We start from the raw sequence: 19,674 nt of genomic DNA on the forward strand, positions 1-19,674 counted from the left end.
TGTGATTATGGAAATGTCACTTAGCATCTTAGACACTCAGTTTCCCCACTGGTAAAATGCAGATAATAATGCATTTGAGATCTATGGATGGACAGTTCTATACAAATGCTGTATATTATTATTAGAGACAAGGTCCACAGCATAATGAAGAAATGTGTGCATTTTTTCTTGCTGACCTAATTTCTCCCCTTACTTTAAAATCTTCCATTGACTGTCATTAAGCTTAAGCTACAAGCTAAGCTCACAAATCTAGCAAATTTGAGAACTGTTTTAAGTCAATTGGCTTGTTTGTCAAGCTTCCTCAAGCTTTCCCAGCTGTCTTTAAAAGTGTATTTCTAGGACAGACACATGCTGCAATAGTTCTGTTTCTGTAGCAAGCATCTAGTGTGACTAGTATGTGACATGTGAGCTCAAACTCTACCTTGCTTGACTCACACTAGTACACAGCATTCCTCACAAAACAATCACAGTCCTTTTCTCGTCAATGATAGCCAGAAGCAGTTACAAGGGTGAAGGATATCTATCATGAAAAGTCCAGTGTCAATGTGTTCCCCCAATTTATTTACTGACCTTCAACACAACAGCCATACTCCTGACCCTCATGAGATGGAGCCTAAGGGGAAATGGCACTGAGCACCAATTCCATATCCTGTTGTTCTGTGGTCTAAATTAAGTGCTAATTAATTACCACTGGCATCTTTGGCACTGCTTGTCACATTGGATTTAGGATATCCTTTCACTGTTTAAACAAATAGCCCTATATCGCCGGATAAAATCCCAAGTGTTAAATATTTCCATTTCTTACAAATCTGTATTTAAAAAGTTGACAAATGTGTCTCTGGCCATTGCAGGTAGAATTCAAATAAAAGAATCAGGAATTGGTATTGTCAATTTTGATTAATAGTCCTTCATTAATAAACATCCTGTTATTCAGTTTCCACCTGCAGTTGCTGATGTTGCCTGGAATCAATTAACTCATATAATTTGATTTATTTTACAAAGACATTTTTGGATGTGCTGTGCTGATGATAAAGGTTCTATTTTTGTAGGTCTTGATTCAAGTGAGATTGTTACCGAACTGTTTTTATTTTTTTCATGTTTCAAGGAAATGTGGCTTAAGGCATTCTTGAATTACAAAAATTAAACTAATTTAGAAACTTAAAGCCATATTCATATAAAAGTATCTGCTGCCTTCTCGGACATACAGACCCCAAAACCTTATAGATCCTGGCACCAGGACAGGTTGAGCTATTTACTAGGCTGGTCTGCTGTACAAGTCAATAATAAACTAAAAAATAACAGCTTCCAGAGGCAAAAGTTACAAAGCCAGTCAAGGATGTAGTGAGTAGAGTTATTCATATATTTGAGTCTGAATCTATTCTCTTCTGCATAGGTTCTTATACCACCTTCATCACCGTACTATCCAAGAACTATACCCACAAAGGGACTTAGACACCTAACTGCCACTTTAGGTCCCTGAGTCCATCATTTAGGTGCCACTGAGATCCTCAAAACTCCTGCTCAACTGCCACCTAAACCTGGAGGTGCCTAAAATTCTGCCAGTGGGCATGAACAAAGCTGCCCAAGTCCTGATGGTGCTGTTCAGCTCAGCACCTGAGCCCCAACAGGATTCTCAAACTAGGGGTTCCCTCACCTGTGGGGGCCTGATCCAGTAGGCATCCTCTGAATATACACCTAATGTGCCCAAAAGGCTGCTCTCACTGTAACCACTATCCCAGTGGTTAGAGTGCTCAGTCGTGATGTAGGAGACCTAGGTTTAAATCTCTGTTCTGCCTGATTTGGAGCAGGGACCAGAACCCCGGTCTAAACACTAGACTATGGAGTGATTCTCACTCTGCTCCAATAAACATTTTACTCACCCCAAAATATCCAACCGTCTGCTGAGGAGGGCGTTCACATGGGAGACCTGGGTTCAAGTCAGGCAGAATAGGAATTCAAACCTAGGTCTTCTACAGCACCAGCACCACCACCACGTGTAAGCACATAAAGCCAGAAGAGGTCTCAACTCTTAGGATCCCAAGTAGAGAGAAGTGCCTCCCACATGCCTGTGTTAGGTGCCTAGCTGCCTTTGAGTGGCAGGGCTTAGGGCCACCTCCCTCTTTCAGCATTTCCTACTAGCTAGCCTAGTCAGTTCCCTGCTCAGTTTCCTGGCTTCTGTGAATCCCATTCTTAGGCACTTAATTCTCCCCATGCATTGTACTGGGAACCTAGGCTCTAAACTCAGGGTTGTTGATTCCACTAGCCGGGAGGGTGCCTACAAGTTAGGCATTGCAATGTCTTAATTCCTTTTGTGGAGCTAGCCCCAAATTTCTTCAAGGAGCATATTAAGCAATGTGTCTAACATCTGTACACATGGTTTGTTCTCTCTCTCATCCTCTCCCCTATGGGGAAAATTGCATTTGCAGTGTTTTATTTTACTAGGGTCTTGGTTCGGGGGTTTCTAAAGGTACACCCTGCTATTTTTTATGTTAGAGAAGGCAGGTCAAAGATTTGCACCTTGCACTAGGAGCAGTAGGTGGTGAGGTTTGGGAGGGTCCTTAATTCCAGGGGGAGTTTGTTCCACAATCTTGGACCAGCTCCTCAGAAAGCTCTGCCTCCTGCACAGACTGGCTTTAAGCTAATGGTAGAATGTTCCATTGTGCTAAGATGATTAGCCCAAATGTATCCCCTTAGCTGTAGCCCCTTCAAATATTAATCAGAACCACTTTGTGCTCAGTCACAAATAATGAATTAAATACTATACAAGCCAAATATAATAGATGATGTACAAGTTTATCACCAGATAAAAATTGCAAGCGGCCCAAGACTTAGTATGACTTCCAAGCCAAATCCTCTGGAGTGGGTCATTTCAAACGTAGGTGCCTAGGGAATTTTTCCTTTGAAAAATGTAAGCACCAAGTGAGTTTAGGTGCCTACAGGGTTTGGCAGGAGTTTTGTGGATCATAATAGGGAATTGGGTGTCTAAATCTGGATTTAGTTTCCTAAGTAGCTTTGTGGATTCCACCCTTAGCCTCTCCGGGTACGTGTACACTACAATTCAACACCCATGGCTGGCCCATGCTGGCTGACTCGGGCTCATGGGACTCAGGCTAAGGGGCTGTTTAATTGTGGTATAGATGTTTGGGCTCAGCTGGAGCCCTGGCTTTGGTATGCGGTGAGGGGGGAGAGTGAAATTTTGCAATACATTCCTCTTAAACTCAGGGGAAAGCCAAATAGCCAGAATGAATGTCTTTCTCCAGCTTGCCTCCTGCTTGATCTTTGGGCCAAGTAAGAGCCTATCCTCAGATTTCATTTATCCCTTGTTTTGATTTCATGGTTCCACTGCAGTTTATCCAAGGAAGAACTCAAACTATAAGGGCTAGTCTACACTTATCAGCCGGGTCGACGCGGTGAGTTCGACTTCTCGGAGTTAGAACTATCGCGTCTAATCTGGACGCGATAGTTCGAACTCTGGAAGCGCCAAGGTCGACTCCGGTACTCCACCACTGCAAAAGGCGGTGGCGGAGTCAACCTTGGAGCCGCGGACTTCGATTCCGCGGCGTCTGGACGGGTGAGTAGTTCGAACTAGGGTAGTTCGAATTCAGCTACGCTATTCACGTAGCTGAATTTGCGTACTCTAGTTCGACCCCGCTTCTTAGTGTGGACCAGCCCTAAGGTAGCTAGGGGGATACCCATTCCCCTTAGTGTCATTGGGTACGTCTATACTACGGGACTATTCCGAATTTGCATAAACCGGTTTTGTAAAACAGATTTTATAAAATCGAGTGCGCGCGGCCACACTAAACACATTAAATAGGTGGTGTGCGTCCACGGTCCGAGGCTAGCATCGACTTCTGGAGCGTTGCACTGTGGGTAGCTATTCCGTAGCTATCCCATAGTTCCCGCAGCCTCCCCCGCCCCTTGGAATTTCCGGGTTGAGATCCCAGTGCCTGATGGGGCAAAAATCATTGTCGCGGGTGGTTCTGGGTAAATGTCGTCAGTCACTCCTTCCTCTGGGAAAGCAACGGCAGACAAGCATTTCGCGCCTTTTTTCCCTGGATTGCCCTGGCAGATGCCATAGCATAGCAATCATGGAGCCTGTTTTGCCTTTTGTGACTGTCACCGTATGTGTACTAGATGCCGCTCACAGAGGTGATTCAGCAGCGCTACACAGCTGCATGCTTTTGCTTTTGCATGACAGCAGAGATGGTTACCAGCCATACTGTACCATCTACCAATCCATAAATTGGTAAAAAGATGATCATGGTTACCAGTCCTTTTGCACTGCACCATCTGTTGCTGTCATAAGTGCCCCTGGCTGCTCTTAGCCAGGGGCGCAAAATCCAAAATTGGGAATGACTCCCTGAGTCAATCCCTCCTTTTTGGTATCTAAAAATAGAATCAGTCCTGCCTAGAATATGGGCAAGTGTACTAGAGAACCACTGTATATCATAACCAGAGAGCACAGCTGCTCTGTGTCAGATCCTGCAGAAATTATGAGCTGTATGCTATTCACAGGAGGTGCTCCTGCAACAACCCCACCTGTTCATTCTGTTCTTCCCCCAGCCTTCCTGGGCTACCACAGCATTGTCCCCCCACTTGTGTGATGACACAGTGACTTGTTAGTGAGAAATGAGTGGAAGGCAGCCTCCAGCTGCTATGATAGTCCAGACAGGACATTAAGCAGTGTGTAGGAGAGGAGCCCAGCATCCCACTCCTAGTCCAGGGGCAACTGAATCTTTTCTTTACACATGAAGGGTGGGGGCTGATGGAGCTCAGCCACCTGTTGCTATGATGAGGATGGTAACCAGCCATATTGCACCATCTACCAGGAAAAATTAGGGGCAGGCACCCTTGATCGACCTAACGGATGCTAGTCTGCATGGTTACTAGTCCTTTTGCACTGCCCCATGTGCCAATAGGCTGATGATGACAATGGATATCAGTCTTATTGTACCATCAGCCACCCATGGCAGGGGGGGAGCAAGGATGTTGGTGTTGAGTGCTGCAGCATCGTGTCTATCTGCAGCATTCAGTAAAGATAGGGTGACATGTAAATGAGTCAAGAGAGGATTGTTTTCCCTTTCACTTCTGGGGGTGGGTGGGGGGGTGCGTAGATTGCCGAGCTATGCCCTGACCCACCGCGGACACTGTGTTTGACCCTAGAAGCATTTGGAGCTCAGCCAAGAATGCAAATACTTTTCAGAGACTGCAGGAACTGTGGGATAGCTTGAGTCCTCCAGTCCATGAGCGTCCATTTGATTCTTTGGCTTTCCATTACGCTTGTCACGCAGCAGTGAGCTGAGTCCCTGCTATGGCGTCTGTCTGGAGATTTTTTAAAAATGATTTTGAATTTCGTCTTCTGTAACGGAGCGCTGATAGAACAGATTTGCCTGCCCTTACTGCGATCACATCCGCATGGTCCATGCTCGAGCTCTTTCTTTATTTTGATTTTTAACTGCATCACCACACGTGCTGATCGGAGCTCCACGCTGGGCAAACAGGAAATATTCAAAAGTTCACGGGGCTTTTCCTTTCTACCTGGCCACTGCATCCGAGTTCAGATTGCTGTCCAGAGCGGTCAGTGGTGCACTGTGGGATACCACCCGGAGGCCAATACCGTCGATCTGCGGCCACACTAACCCTAATCCGATATGGTAATACCGATATTAACGCTACTCCTCTCGTTAGGGAGGAGTACAGAAACCGGTTTAAAATGCCCTTTATACCGATATAAAGGGCCTCTCAGTGTGGATGGGTGTGGCGTTAAATCGGTTTTACGCTCCTAAAACCGGTTTAAACGCCTAGTGTAGACCAGGCCATTATCAGCTGCCCCGTTACCATATATGGTAGTTGAATGAGCAGAGCTGAAGGCTATTCTGGAGAAGGAGGCAGCACCAAATTCCATATCTTGTGTCCCAGAGCCTCTGAAGAGAAGGGATTTCCCCCCAAAGAGTTGTGATTAGCATCTGCAGCTGCAGAGGGCAGGAAGCTATGAAGTTTTTGTAGGTCAGGGAACTACTAAGCCTATTTGCAGCTAAAGCAAGCCCTTAAGTATGTCTGAACTATTTCTGACCTCTGTTAGATAGCATATCACACACTATGACTTGGTTTCTCCATTACTGATCTTATATAGTTATTGTTTTGACTTCAACATTTTGGAGCAAATAGGAATTTTAAGCACATTAGTGTTTCAGGCTGGTGAAAAAAAGCAGTTTATAACTATATTAATCATTTTAGGTATTTCCTATAATCTCTGAATTATACATTTAAGCCACCTACTACATTTTGAAAAGCACATACGTTGTAATATAATATTTTGGCACTCCACTATAAAGTATAAATCTGAAATACTATGTACATATGCACAGAGAAACCCCCCAAAACATAGTATATGAAGTTAACAAACAGCAATCTAGAGATTCCCTTGATAGTGTTTGCATTTACTTAGCTTCATCAGCTAGTGAATACCACTGCAATGCAACTGAGCAAATCATCCATAAAGTACATAAATAATGAGGGTTTGTTTGCAATCATAAAATATTGAGAATCCCAATTTATTACTATATTTTAAATTTATCTCCATTGTTCTGCAATGAGCTAACAGTTTAAACAAATTGGACTTATGGTATTGGTATCAAGGGCTCAATTATATTGATTACATTGGTAAATCTCTCAAGATGGGTTAAGTGGTGCATAGGCCTCATACTAGTTGTCTGAACAGAATGAATTTTACCATCTGGGGTGAGATGCGTCACCCTATAACTGACGTAGTCCCCTGAGAATACAGATTATCCCTGTGTGATTACTGTTGCCAATGTCTTAAAATGACTCCCAGAACCAAACTCCATACCTTGGTCATCCTTGTAATACCAAATAACACAACAATGGTCATGAAAAATGGATAACATTGTTGAGTGGAAGTAAGTTTGCAATAGAAAGTAACTTTACTATAATATGCTATATATCAGAAAAGTATGTACCAGAGGCTTTGAATAAAAAGGAAATGTAGTCACAGGAAATCTGATAGGTTATCTGTGCATCATTTGGTACATGTACTTCCTTCCTAATAGTTCACTACTAGGCTGCAAAAGCCCTGTCAATATGTGCTTATACACACAGACATTATCACTTTGTAGGACGGCACTTTTATTATCAGGTTATTTTCCAGTACATTTGGCACAGTTAAGGTAAGTATATTAACTTTATTTCCGAATAAAGAAAACAAAGTTGTACTGAATGCCTCAGCCATTGTCAGTGAGTTAAGAACTGACAGGAGGTCCAAGTAATCAACCCTGACTGGTGCACAGTTTTCCCCTGGGACATCTGTTCTGATCCTACAATGCGTCTGACTGGCATGGATGTAGAATTACTTTCAATAAAGATTTTATTTCAAGCTTGGATGATTTCTCCCCAAATATCTTGTCACTAAGGCAAAGGATATAATGCAATACCTGTTGTTGTTTCTTTTTTTTTTTTTTTTACTTCTGCAAGTCAGCTTTTGCAGGGGGGAAGGAAAGTGTAAAATGCTCAGCTAGAATCAGTGCATCATAAAAATCAAAATTTAATATGTCAACCCTGATTAAAAGAAATGCAATATGAACAATCAGGAAACTACTGTGTAAAGCCAACCCAAAAGCCTGCAACTGTAAAGCAAAGAGATCTGTTAACTAATGATATCCCTAATGTCAGCACACTCAGTATAATAAGCAGTTGAACCATTCCCATAACACAGGAGTGGCCAAACTTTTTGGCCAGAGGGCCACATCTGGGAATAGAAATTGTATGGCAGACCATGAATGCTCACAAAATTGGGGTTGGGGGTGCGGAAGGGGGTGAGGGCTCTGGTTGGGGGTACGGGCTCTGGGGTGGGGCCAGAAATGAGTTCAGTGTGCAGGGAGGGGGAAGTGGGGTGCAAGGGGGAGAGGGCTCTACCTGGGGGTGCAGGCTCTGGGGTGGGGCTGAGGATGAGGGGCTTGGGTGCAGGAGGGTGCTCCAGGCTGGGATCAAGGGGTTTGGAGGGCGGGAGGGGGATCAGGGCTGGGGCAGCGGGTTGGGGCATGGGAGGAGGTTCAGGGTGCAGGCTCCAGATGGTGCTTACCTCAAGCGGCTCCCGGAAGCAGTGGCATGTCCCTTCTCCGGCTCCTATTTGGAGGCACAGGCAGGCTGCTCTGCGTGCTGCCCTGTCCACAGGTGCTGCCCCTGCAGCTCCCATTGGCCATGGTTCCCACTAGGGCGGGGGCAGCATGCAGAGCAGAGCCCCCTGACTGCCCCTATACATAGGAGCCGGAGGGAGCCATGCTGCTGCTTCCGGGAGCCTCATGGAGCATCCCCCAATCCTACTCCCCAGCTGGAGCGCCAGAGCGGAGCAAGCCCCAGACCCCACTCCCCAGCAGTAGCTCAAGGGCCAGATTAAAATGGCTGGCGGGCCGGATTCGGCCCACGGGCTGTAGTTTGCCCACCCCTCCCATAACAGTTTACTTCTGAAGCTACAACGCTCCATTTCCATGTGCCTGACTACGTATAGGAAACAGATATTAGCTAATTTTGGAGTATTTACTGGTAAAGTGAATCAATGGAATATGCAGATTTTGACCCACTAAATGGGGTTATAGGAATTTACATATTGGCTCAGACCAATAGTCCATCTAGTCCAGTGATCTGTATTTGACAGTAGCCAGTACCAGTTTTCAGAAAAGATGCAAGCCACTGCAATGGACAAGTATAGGATGACCAGACAGCAAATGTGAAAAATTGGGATGGGGTGGGGGGTAATAGGAGCCTATATAAGAAAAAGACCCAAAAATCGGGACTGACCCTATAAAATTGGGACATCTGGTCACCCTAGACAAGTAAAGAATAATGTATCCGTAGAGGAAGGTTCTTTCTAACTCCAGGGTTTTAGTGGCTGTCCCCAGAAGAATAAGGCAGTATAATCACCTATACATTTTTATCCCCTCTCATGTAACGGTAGAGTTTTAATTATCCATATACATCTCTAATCATTTCTTGAATTCTGCCAAAATCTTGGTCTCAATATCTTGTGTCAGCAAGTTCCATAGGTTAATTATGCATGTGCATAATTCTGTAGGTGAGCTATGCTCTGCCTAGTTGAGAGATTACTTTTCTCCTTGTTTACTTTTGCTTACTCCTTGATTACTTTTCTCCACTCTTTAGAAGAAGCTGTGGTGCTGTTGACAACAATACCCCCAGAGTAACACTCTGTACTGGTGTAAATTGGTGTAGCTCCATTGCCTTCTGGGAATAGGGCAGGCATTCCAGCTGAGGATCTATGTTTCAAAAGTGGAGCCATTTGTTTGTTCTATCTATTTTGATTGGTTTTGTTAATGTTCCATCATGTTGCTCCAGGGCCACCCGGGTGGGGGGGGCAAGATGGACAATTTGCCCCAGGCCCCGGGCCCCACAGGGGCCCCCACAAGAGTTTTTGGGGCCCCTGGAACGGGGTCCTTCACTTGCTCCGGGGGCCCCGGAAAACTCTCGTGGGGCCTGGGCCCCCGGAGCTTCTTCCGCTCTGGGTCTTCGGCGGCAATTCGGCAGTGGGGGGGCTCCTTCTGCCCCGGGACCCGCCGCCGAAGACCCCAGGCCCCCGAATCCTCTGGGCAGCCCTGTGTTGCTCTTTAGTCATATTATATTTTGCCCAGTCACTGCAAGAGTGGCAGAATCAGGCTGTTAAAATTAACTTTTTAATCTAATTTAAAATAAATAGTAAATAACATTGCCAAAATCAGTTTCTCCAAAAGCAGAGACACCCTCCTCCCTCCAACATTTGTGTCAAGGTAGAGGTTTCAGTAGCCATATAGGGCTGATGACACAAAGTTGAACAGTTCTGATTCCATCTAATACACACTAGCCAACTCACTACAATATATAGTGACTTATCAATACTAAATAATTTCCTTTGGGAAAATGTAAACTGATTTACCTTTATAGATTTTGGTGTATGTTTCAGTAAGAACACTTTTCCATTTTAATCAGTGTCACCAATGGGAAAGATTTACCTGTTTCTTAGTCACTCATTTGTTTGAAGGGGTTGGCACACCCACCATGACTCCCAAACTTCAGAATCAATAATGATTTTACAGCCAGTGTCTGAAAACTGTAAGTTTACATAGAACTGGAGAGCTATGTTCACTATACAGTAATGACCTTAACTGTATAGTTGTCCTGCAGTCAATTACATCGCTTCCAGCTTCCAGTTACCATGGCAACAGCCAAAGCACACATTTTAAAAAGTATTTTTGCTTATATAGCTGTCCTTGATATTAGAGTTTTCCAATCAGATACTTTACTGTTTTAATACATCACTAATTCTTTTCATTATTAATAAGAACGAGGAGATCTGTATTTTCAATATGAGTTTCTTTTGGCTTGCGATCTTAAAGAATATAAAACATTCTTTGAGTTAGCAATTCAACTTACTTTTTGGAGGAAAAAAAACCTAGCACAGCATAAGGCTCAACAATTTTTTTGACGAGGTTCCAACATCTGTAGCACTGGATTATAGATTGTTTCTAAAATAATCTTAAATGGATGGATCATTGCTCCTTCCATTTGGGCTTGACAAAAAGTAGCTCTGGCATTTCCTTTCCCTTTTTATGTTGTCGGCTGTATATCACGTTTTCTGCTCTTGCCAAAAATGAATTCTTGCCCATTTTACCTTTTTTTTTTTTAAATAAACTGAATTTCACTTCACAACTACGGGAGTAATTTACACAGTGGATACAATACAGCAACCATAATTTCATTGATAAATAATTTTTATTTTGAAAGAAAAAGGTATAAAGCTACAAGTCAATTATTTTCCTCAGATTGTACTGAATTAAATAGCATTTAAAATTGCCTTTCAAATAAGAGTTACTTTTTCTCTGGGTCTAGTTTATATCAGACTATTTAAACAATTTATAATTGTTTATACCTCAGACCAGGCTGAAAAGTAGTTTGTATTTTTGGTGATGATATTCACAAGTCAGCAATACAGCCACTATTATACAAAAAAGTTTCTACTTCAGATTTTATTATTCATTAATCTTACATTAGTGCTGAGAGGTCCATCTAAAATGAATGCTGCCCATGCCATATTTTGTACACAAACATAGTGAGAGACAGTCACTGCCCCAAAGCACATAAGAACGGCCATACTGGATCAGACCAATGGGTCAGCTAGTCCAGTATCCTGTCTTCTGACAGTTGCCAGTGCCAGATGCTTCAGAGGGAATGAATAGAACAGGACAATAATCCAGTGATCCATCCCCTGTCATCCAATCTCAGGGTATGGCTACACTGGCGATTTGCAGCACTGGAAAGCCTCCACCAGCGCTGCAATTAGTAAGTGGCCACACCTGCAGGGCACTTCCAGCGCTGCAACTCCCTGGCTGCAGCGCTGGCCGTACACCTCACTCAGCATGGGGAATAAGGATTCCAGCGCTGGTGCTGCAGCGCTGGTCATCAAGTGTGGCCACACACCAGCGCTGTGATTGGCCTCCAGGGTATAAGGTGTATCCCAGAATGCTTTTATAAATTACTCTCTTTGTTTTGTTATGCAGCCTCTCTTTGTTTTGTTGTGAACGAGCTCCGATCGGAGCTCCGTTGCCGTTGCCGCTTATCTAAAAAACAAACAGAGCTCCTGTTTGCTGTGATCATCTGTACCTGGCTGTAAACAATCAAATGAGATTGCAGGCAGGGAGGGAATGAAACAGCAGGGAGTCGTGTTGGCTGCAGGCTGTTTGCAATTAAGAGTTAAGACTAAGGGGTTGGAAACATGTTCTGATTTTTCAAGTCAGGAAGCTAAACACACAGTGTTGGCTCCAAAAATCCCCTCTCCCCCCCCCCCCCCCCCCGCTCCCTGTCACACTAGACCCCACTCCACCCCCCTCTTTTGAAAAGCACGTTGCGGCCACTTGAATGCTGGGATAGCTGCCCATAATGCATCACTCCCAGCAGCGCTGCTAATGCTGCAAATGTGGCCACACACCAGCGCTGGTAGCTGTGAGTGTGGCCACACACCAGCGCTGCTCCTACACAGCTGGATGACCAGCGCTGCAAACTACCAGCGCTGCAAACCGTAAGTGTAGCCATACCCTCAGCTTCTGGCAGTCAGAAGTTTAGGGACACCCAGATCATGGGGTTGTGTCCCTACCCATCTTGGGTAATAGCTATTGATGGTCCTATCCCCCATTAACTTAGTTAATTCTGTTTTGAACCCATTAATATTTTTGACCTTCACAACATCCCCTGGCAATAAGTTCCACGAGTTGACTGTGTGTTGCATGAAGCAGGACTTCCTTATGTTTGTTGCAAACCTGCTACCCCAGTTCTTGTGTTATGTGAAGGGGTAAATAACACTTCTCCATTCATTTTCTCCACACCATTCTATCATATCCCTCTTCTTCATCTGTGAGATGAACAGACCCAGTCTTTTTAATCTCTCCTCAGATGGAAGATGTTCCATGCCCCTAGTCGTTTTTGTTGACCTTTTCTGTACCTTTTCCGATTCTAATATATCTTTTATGAATTGGGGTGACCGGAACTGCACACAGTATTTCAGGTGTGGGCGTACTATGGCTTTATAGAGTGGCATTATAACATTTTCTTTCTTATTATCTAGCCCTTTCCTAATGGTTCCCAACATTCTGTTAGATTTATTTTATTGCCGCTGCAGACTATTCTCAGAGAACTATCCACAATGACTGAACTTACAATCTACAGAGGCAAGACAGACAAACCATGGGCAGGGAAAGAGATTCAGAGAGGTAAAGTGACTTGCCCAAGGTCCCACAGCAGGTCTTTGAGAGAGTTTGAAATAAAACTCAAGTCTCCTGATGTGTGGTCCATTGCCCCTGTCCACCGGACCTTAAGGTTATGACACCACTAGTTATTTATATAGGCCTTAAACGGATCTTTGTGTTCAGGGGATGTGGCCCAGGAAGAGCCCAGGGAGTCATTCTGCCTTAGAGAGACAGGTATTCCTTCCTGGGCATTTGGCGGCAGCACTTCTGCTACTACACACCTTAAGAGGTTGCAATATACTATCCCCTATGTGTTGGTCTGCAACTGCGGGCTGATGCCATGTGGGGACTGAGCCAGGGAGGGAGCAGTACTTAAATATTCAGGGCTAGATAGACAAAAGGGACTGAGGCCCAAGCACCTATACAATTCATGGGGAGAGTTAGGTGGCTAAGAATGGGATTCACAAACGCTAGCACCCTGAGCAGGAAACCATCTCAGGTAGCCAAAAGCAAATGCCAAGGAGAGGGGTATGACCTAAGCCTTGCCTGTCAAAGAGACTTAGGCACCTAAGGTCAGAGAGAGATGCTTGTCACCACTCAGGATTCCCAGCTGTGAACCCTCTCCTGAAGTCAGATGCCCAAGCCCTTTTTCGCAAAAAAAGGGGGATGGGGTGTTTTACTCTTTATATCCTTTAGCCCAGTGGTTAGAGCACTCACTGAGGATGTGGGGGACCTGGGATCAGATTTCCCCTGCCTCCCCTGTCTGTGTTGAACATGGGTCTTCCACATTACAGGTGAGTGTCTTAGCTTCGGGGTTATAGGGTACCCTGGGGTAGGGCACTTTTGAAGCTGTTCCACTTTGTATGACTAATTAAATTATTCATTGAGCCAGAGAAAAAGTAAGAATGGCTCTAAAACCCAGTGGTTAGGACACTGCTCTGGGCTGTGGAAGACCCAAGTTCATCTCTCTGTCCATTGAATTGTTAAGTATTTTATACCATACAGAACAGCTTCAATAGTAGAGGTTCAAAGAGCCCTTCCTATTATATCGTATAGCCCAGTGATTAGGGTACTTGCTTCCCCTGAGGGAGACCTGTCTTCAAGTTACTGCTCCACATTGGTCAGAGGCTGGGATATGCTGGGTGAGTGGTCTAACCACTGGACAAAAGGTTATAAGGGGAATTCCAGCTCCGTCTCCATCCACACTTGTTGGTGACAGGTCCAATCTGGTAGGCGGCCTCTGAGCATACCTACTGGATTGGGCTCCCAGGGAAGAAGGCAGGGCAATGCCTAGATTAGGAATCCCACTAAGGCTTAGATGTGGCTAGGCACCCCACCATCAGAATTTATCTGGAAGTGCACTTTAGGTGTTTACAGGATTACCATGGGTTTTGAAGATTTAGGCACTTAAGTAGAAGTTAGGTGCCCAAATCCCTTTTGTGGATCTAGCCCTGAGTTACCTCTCCCAATAACCTACATGTCTGATTTAAAGCCTATTGCAAATCAGTGAAAGTCTTTCTAGTGGCTACACTGGGCTTTGGATTAGGCCATAAAGCCCAGGTCCTCAAAAGTATTTGATATCAATTGGAGTTAGGTGCTTAAATAACATTGAGTGGCTGGGCTTGTGGTCTTCTTCTTCTCTCTTCATGCCGTTGTCTTCTCCCTTACCATTCTCTTTCCTCCCAGGCAACTAGATATTTTCTTCAACCCCATTCCTACCTCAGCCCAACTCTCACTCTCTTCAAATAACTACTCAGTTTCCTCTTTACCTCAAACTTTTTCTCTTCTGACACCATTGGTGATAGTCACATCACATGGTGATGCCTCATCACTTACCCCTCACCCTGACACTCATCCTCTCATTCATCTGCCCCAGCTCCTTGGCCTGCCCACCACATTTAGCCTCTGTCATTCCACACAACTCATGCACTTCAGTCACCTCATCACTACTGTTGACTCATACTCCACTTATTTACTGTCACTCTCTGACCCCCTACCCCACCCCATTTATCCTCTCATTCACTCTTCACTGCTCCACTTCCTATCTCACTCCCTCCAAGTCCAGTCAAAATCATCTTCCTTGCTCATGACTTGGAAGGTGTTACTCCCTGCTAAAATCTCTACCCTGGCTACCACTAACCTGTCAAAGCACGTTTAAAATTCTTGTTCTTGCTATAGAGACTCTGCACATCTCTATCCCTGCCTAGAACTCTGCTCTTGATTCTTCTCACATCTTACCTCACCCCTTTGCTCCCACAAGGATGGCAGCCTGCCAGAATGGTGCAAAGTAACCTCCTTGAGGCCAAGGATCTGGCTCTGGCTTTTCATGTCTTACAGCAAAAAACAATGTTGGCACTTAAGAAATAACAATTGGCTTAGAAATTTACTAGGTTAGAAGCCAATATTGTAGCTTGTTCCTTCATGTGAACATTAGTGTTTAGCTTTGCATATTTGCGGGATGATTTCATATTTTAATAATAGGCATATCATCTTACTCGATAACCACAGTAAGCACTAGAATGCTTACCCCTCAAAATATACACGATAGGCGTATTGCACATGACTTTTTCCTGGGTGAAATGGATCCTCATATATTTGCTAATATAATGTTGCATACACTGATCTTGCAAAGATTACTTATGCATGTAATTTTTATCATATGAACAGTCCAGATGAAGTCAAGTTAAGCACATGAACAAATAAATCTTTGTAGGATCAGGGCCTTATTAATCACCTGACAACTGCTTGAGTGGTATTAGGAAAAAAAAAGTTTGTAGCAATAAATAACTACGATAAAATGTATGACAGTGATCAGATGCTCACACTTACTCAATTGGCACCAAAGCTATTAACAAGAAGTTTTTCTTCCTAACTTCTGAGACATTCCGAACCCCTCCCTGAGAAGAACAATGCTATGTTAACATTGCCATAGTGGAAAATATAATGTATTCTTTTTATAATAAAGATGTTATATTTTAAGAAACTAATAAGTTGTTCTGATTAGTGCCATATGGAGAGTGCTTTGTGTAATGGACACCATAGCTACACATATGAGACAGAACTACAGTAATGCTTCCTATTTATACATGCAAAAAACCCTAAATGAGTGTTTGTGTTTAGGGAATGTGGTAAACTACAAGATTGGCAGGATTCCACTACAAAATAGTCTTCACTGCATGACCCACCCACTAACAGGAGAGAAATCTTTCTCTAAGGGATGGAATAGATGATGTCTCATGCAGCTTTTGCCACCGTTAGTGTAGCTTACTGTAGCTTCTGCAAAAAGTATTTAGAAGCAGAAGAATTTGTGCTTTTTTAATTTTTAGTATTTTTAAAAGATACGTCTGATGAAGAAGGAAAGAGAGAGAATGAAACAATACTAGACAGTACTTTTTCCCCAAAACTTTCACTCTGATTCTTAAGCCACTTCTCCTTTCAGAATGACAAAAAGTCTTAAAACTACTCTGTTGTTAAGTGTTCATAAATGAAAAGCAGATCAGTGCAGAGTTAAGTTTTGAAGGCACCTTTAGTCTGCATTCATGGGTAGGGGCTGACTATAATTTATTCTATTAAAAATGCATATATTAGACTCTTTCCACTCTACTACATTTTACATATTTTTAAAGAAAACAGATTTCTATTCACTGGGGTTCTCCAGGAAAGAATATCAGACATGTTGGAGTTTTGCTTTCATAAGGACTGTTCCAAAGCCCACTGAAGTCAATTGGAGTCTTTCCATTAACCTCATTGGGCTTTGGAGCTGACCCCTAGTGTAAGTTACAGTTCTTAAGCAGTTCTTTAAAAGACTATTCCACTCTCTGACTAGACAATATTTTTCAAGATTATAGGCCAAGTCGCCAAATGGTGTAAATCCATTGAGTGATGTGGAACTATGCTAATTTGTATCATGTGAGGATCTGGCCCAGTGGGTCAAATTTTCAGAAATGGCGACCTAAACTTTATCCACTAAATCTGTGTTGTTCTTAAATCAGACTTCTTGACTCTTAAGGTCTTCTCTGTAAGGATGCATGATTATCAACATTTAATATTAATATTGTAGCAAACAGCTTCATAAATTATATGGAAAACCAGTATGTCTAATGCTGTAATCCTGAACATTATTTTCCAAAGCCTTTAATTAAGATGTAGGGTCTTATTTTCTTTTAGGAAGCCTTATGTCAGGATAGACACGTCACACATACTGATATATTTTACCCTTCTTCTCAAAGTATCTTTTCATTCCTGCACCCCTTAGGTAACTAGGTTGAGACTGGCAGAAGTGGCAAAGTTTCATGTGGTCTTTCATTTAATTTTTCCATGCATACCAACACTGCACCAGTACAGGAACTTGTGCTAACAGAAGTAAATAGGTTCCTTCCCAGAGCCCCCCAACAAATCTGACTGTCTCCCAACCCTCAGGGCCTGATATTCATTCCCAGTGTCTAAATGCACATAATGGGATAGTGTTTATCCAGCCATGAGTGCACACAAACAAAAAATAAAGGGACTTCATAAAGTAGTTGTGTAATTGTGCACTCCTACCTAAACACTGAAATTCAGGCCCTAGATCTCAACCCAATAAAGGTTTTGCTGTCTACATATAAAGTTGCTTTCATCATTTGTCATGTTGCCAGAGAGAACTCCTGTTCTCTCCCCCACTTTTTTTCTTTTCTTTTTTTCCTTTTTTTATTATTATTTTTATATATGTAATTTAACCAAATAAACCTTACTGATAGGAGAATCAATAAAATGTGTTTCTCTGCGTCAAATACAACAGCGCCTCCTTTGACATCCCTCATCTTTAACCAATTCTTTCCTTTTGTCAACAGGATAGCAGCCAAGGAATCCGTGAATCTTATGACAACACAAAGCTTAGGAATTGTATTTGGACCAACACTCCTTAGACCTGAAAAGGAGACAGGGAACATGGCAGTACACATGCTGTACCAAAACCAGATAGTTGAACTTATGTTAAGTGAGTACAATAAGATCTTCAGCTCTGAGGAAGACTGACAGACAGGGCCTGTTATTGAAAATGTTCACATCTGTCTTGATGTCTAATATTTTTACATTTCTGTAAACATATTTCTGAAATATTTCTTTTTCTTTCAAGTGACAGATGCCTCATTTTGTGAAAACTTAATGATGATTTTGTGTTTAATTTTCAAACATTGGAATAAAAAATACTGTCAACATTTGCTATATGTATTCTACATTAACCCTTTGAGAGTTTCATTCTGCTAAAACTCCAGGGCTCATTTTTCATCCCATTATTTTCAAGATGGGTATATCGAATATGGTCAAAAACATAGGAAGTGTTGCTTACCAGCATATACAATGGCACAACAAGATAAACAGTAATGCAAGTTAATGGTTTTAAAAATATATTAAAAGCAATTAAATTGAAACAGACATGTTTCATCATTCATAACCAATTTTGGGTGTAAATATAACATACCTTTTCTCTTTGATTTACAGTGAAAGTTATGGAGACATGTTGAATAGTAATTTTTCCCCGAGCAAAAGTGACAGTTCAAAACAGTTTCCAATGAATATGTTTAAAGAAAGAGAAAGAGAGCAAGCTGCACTTATTGCAGTATTATAAACATTGTGTCTAAAAAATTAGACACAAAATTAAAGCCTAAACATTTTGTCCTTAAATGCTGTACATGAAATTTAGAAATTGCATGACTGCTCATTTTTAATGTAACATCCATTTTGATTCTTCATCACATTGTACATCTCCCCTCGTTCCCTAGCTATGTCATGTTAGGCAGAATTTTTATTATGCTCCTGAGGATGCTTTATTGGTGAACTACATTAAATTCATCTAGAAAGAACTTTAAAAAAAAGCCTTTTTATATGCCCTTAGGATTACTTGGCTAGACTTGAATCAATTTATGCATTTGATGGTTAGTTTCAGTTGTCATGGATAAACAAAAGGGTAACTGTCTAGAATATATCAAATATTGTTTTATTTTGAAATGTATGTTTCCAGCTATAAACATCTTCTACCCTGTTTTGTAAAAGTATTCTGCTGATAAAATGTACACTTATGTTTGACAGCTTTTTAATCAAGTTCAAACAGAATAAATAAAACTAATCCAGTGTGGTAAAGAGTCTGTCTGGTTATCGATTTTTCATAAAATGAAAAATAAACCATGTAAATAAAATGTGCGAAACAAAGATCTAGAAGCAAATATTTAAAGCAATTAAAGACCCCAAAACACAGGATTAATGCACAGATCTGCTGTTCATGAGAGATATGTCTCAAGTATCACCCCTAACAGGTCAGGAATTATGCTGGCTTTGTTCAACAGCATTTTAAAAAATACCAAGTTGTTAAGCAGAAGAGGTTGCTCCTTAGAGTGATCATCTATGAGAATAAATATATAATGATGGTGCTGCATCATTAAATAAGCACAGCAACATACCAGGTACTGTTTATAGGACTGGAAGAATGATGGCCAGAAACTCAGTGTATTCCTTAATAAACACCATTCACATTACAGCCCCATGGGTGTTCACAGTCACTGAAGTAATTCCCAGTATTATCGGCAGTGAAATGTTCATATGTTACTTGGAGCCTGTAAGAGTCAGAAGAAGTTATTCTTAAAAATACAAACAAAAGCTTTCCCTGGAGCATAGAGGTTTCCCTTAACTGTGTGGATGTGAAGTCTGCACATTTGTTGATTCCTGACTTAAAAGGTAGCACTGTAATGTCTGCAGCGCTATCTGTGTAACTACTCATCTGGGTCCCAACCCTTTAGTATCTGAATGGGGCAGAGTCTCTCTCTTCCTATTAGACCTTGCACAAGATTCCATTTTTATTCCCCATCACATTTAACAACCACATGAATCCACTGGGGGAAATTATTGACTCAAATGCCAACCACACTCAAACGCTCAGCTCCATAGCCCCATGCCT

At 42.5% G+C, this 19,674-nt stretch overlaps 1 protein-coding gene across 1 annotated transcript in view; it reads left to right on the forward strand.

The window, feature by feature from the left end:
• ARHGAP15 (Rho GTPase activating protein 15) overlaps positions 1 to 18,863 on the forward strand; it is a 454,296-nt gene extending 435,433 nt beyond the window's left edge. Inside the window, exon 14 of the mRNA XM_045031797.1 lies at positions 17,576 to 18,863. Within this exon, the coding sequence (XP_044887732.1) occupies positions 17,576 to 17,759 (184 nt within the window). The 3' untranslated portion in view covers positions 17,760 to 18,863. The remainder of the gene's footprint in view (positions 1 to 17,575) is intronic.
• The last annotated feature ends 811 nt before the right edge of the window (positions 18,864 to 19,674 follow it).

Source organism: Mauremys mutica, chromosome 10 (assembly GCF_020497125.1).
Source record: "Mauremys mutica isolate MM-2020 ecotype Southern chromosome 10, ASM2049712v1, whole genome shotgun sequence".
NCBI classification, from domain to species: Eukaryota; Metazoa; Chordata; order Testudines; family Geoemydidae; genus Mauremys; species Mauremys mutica.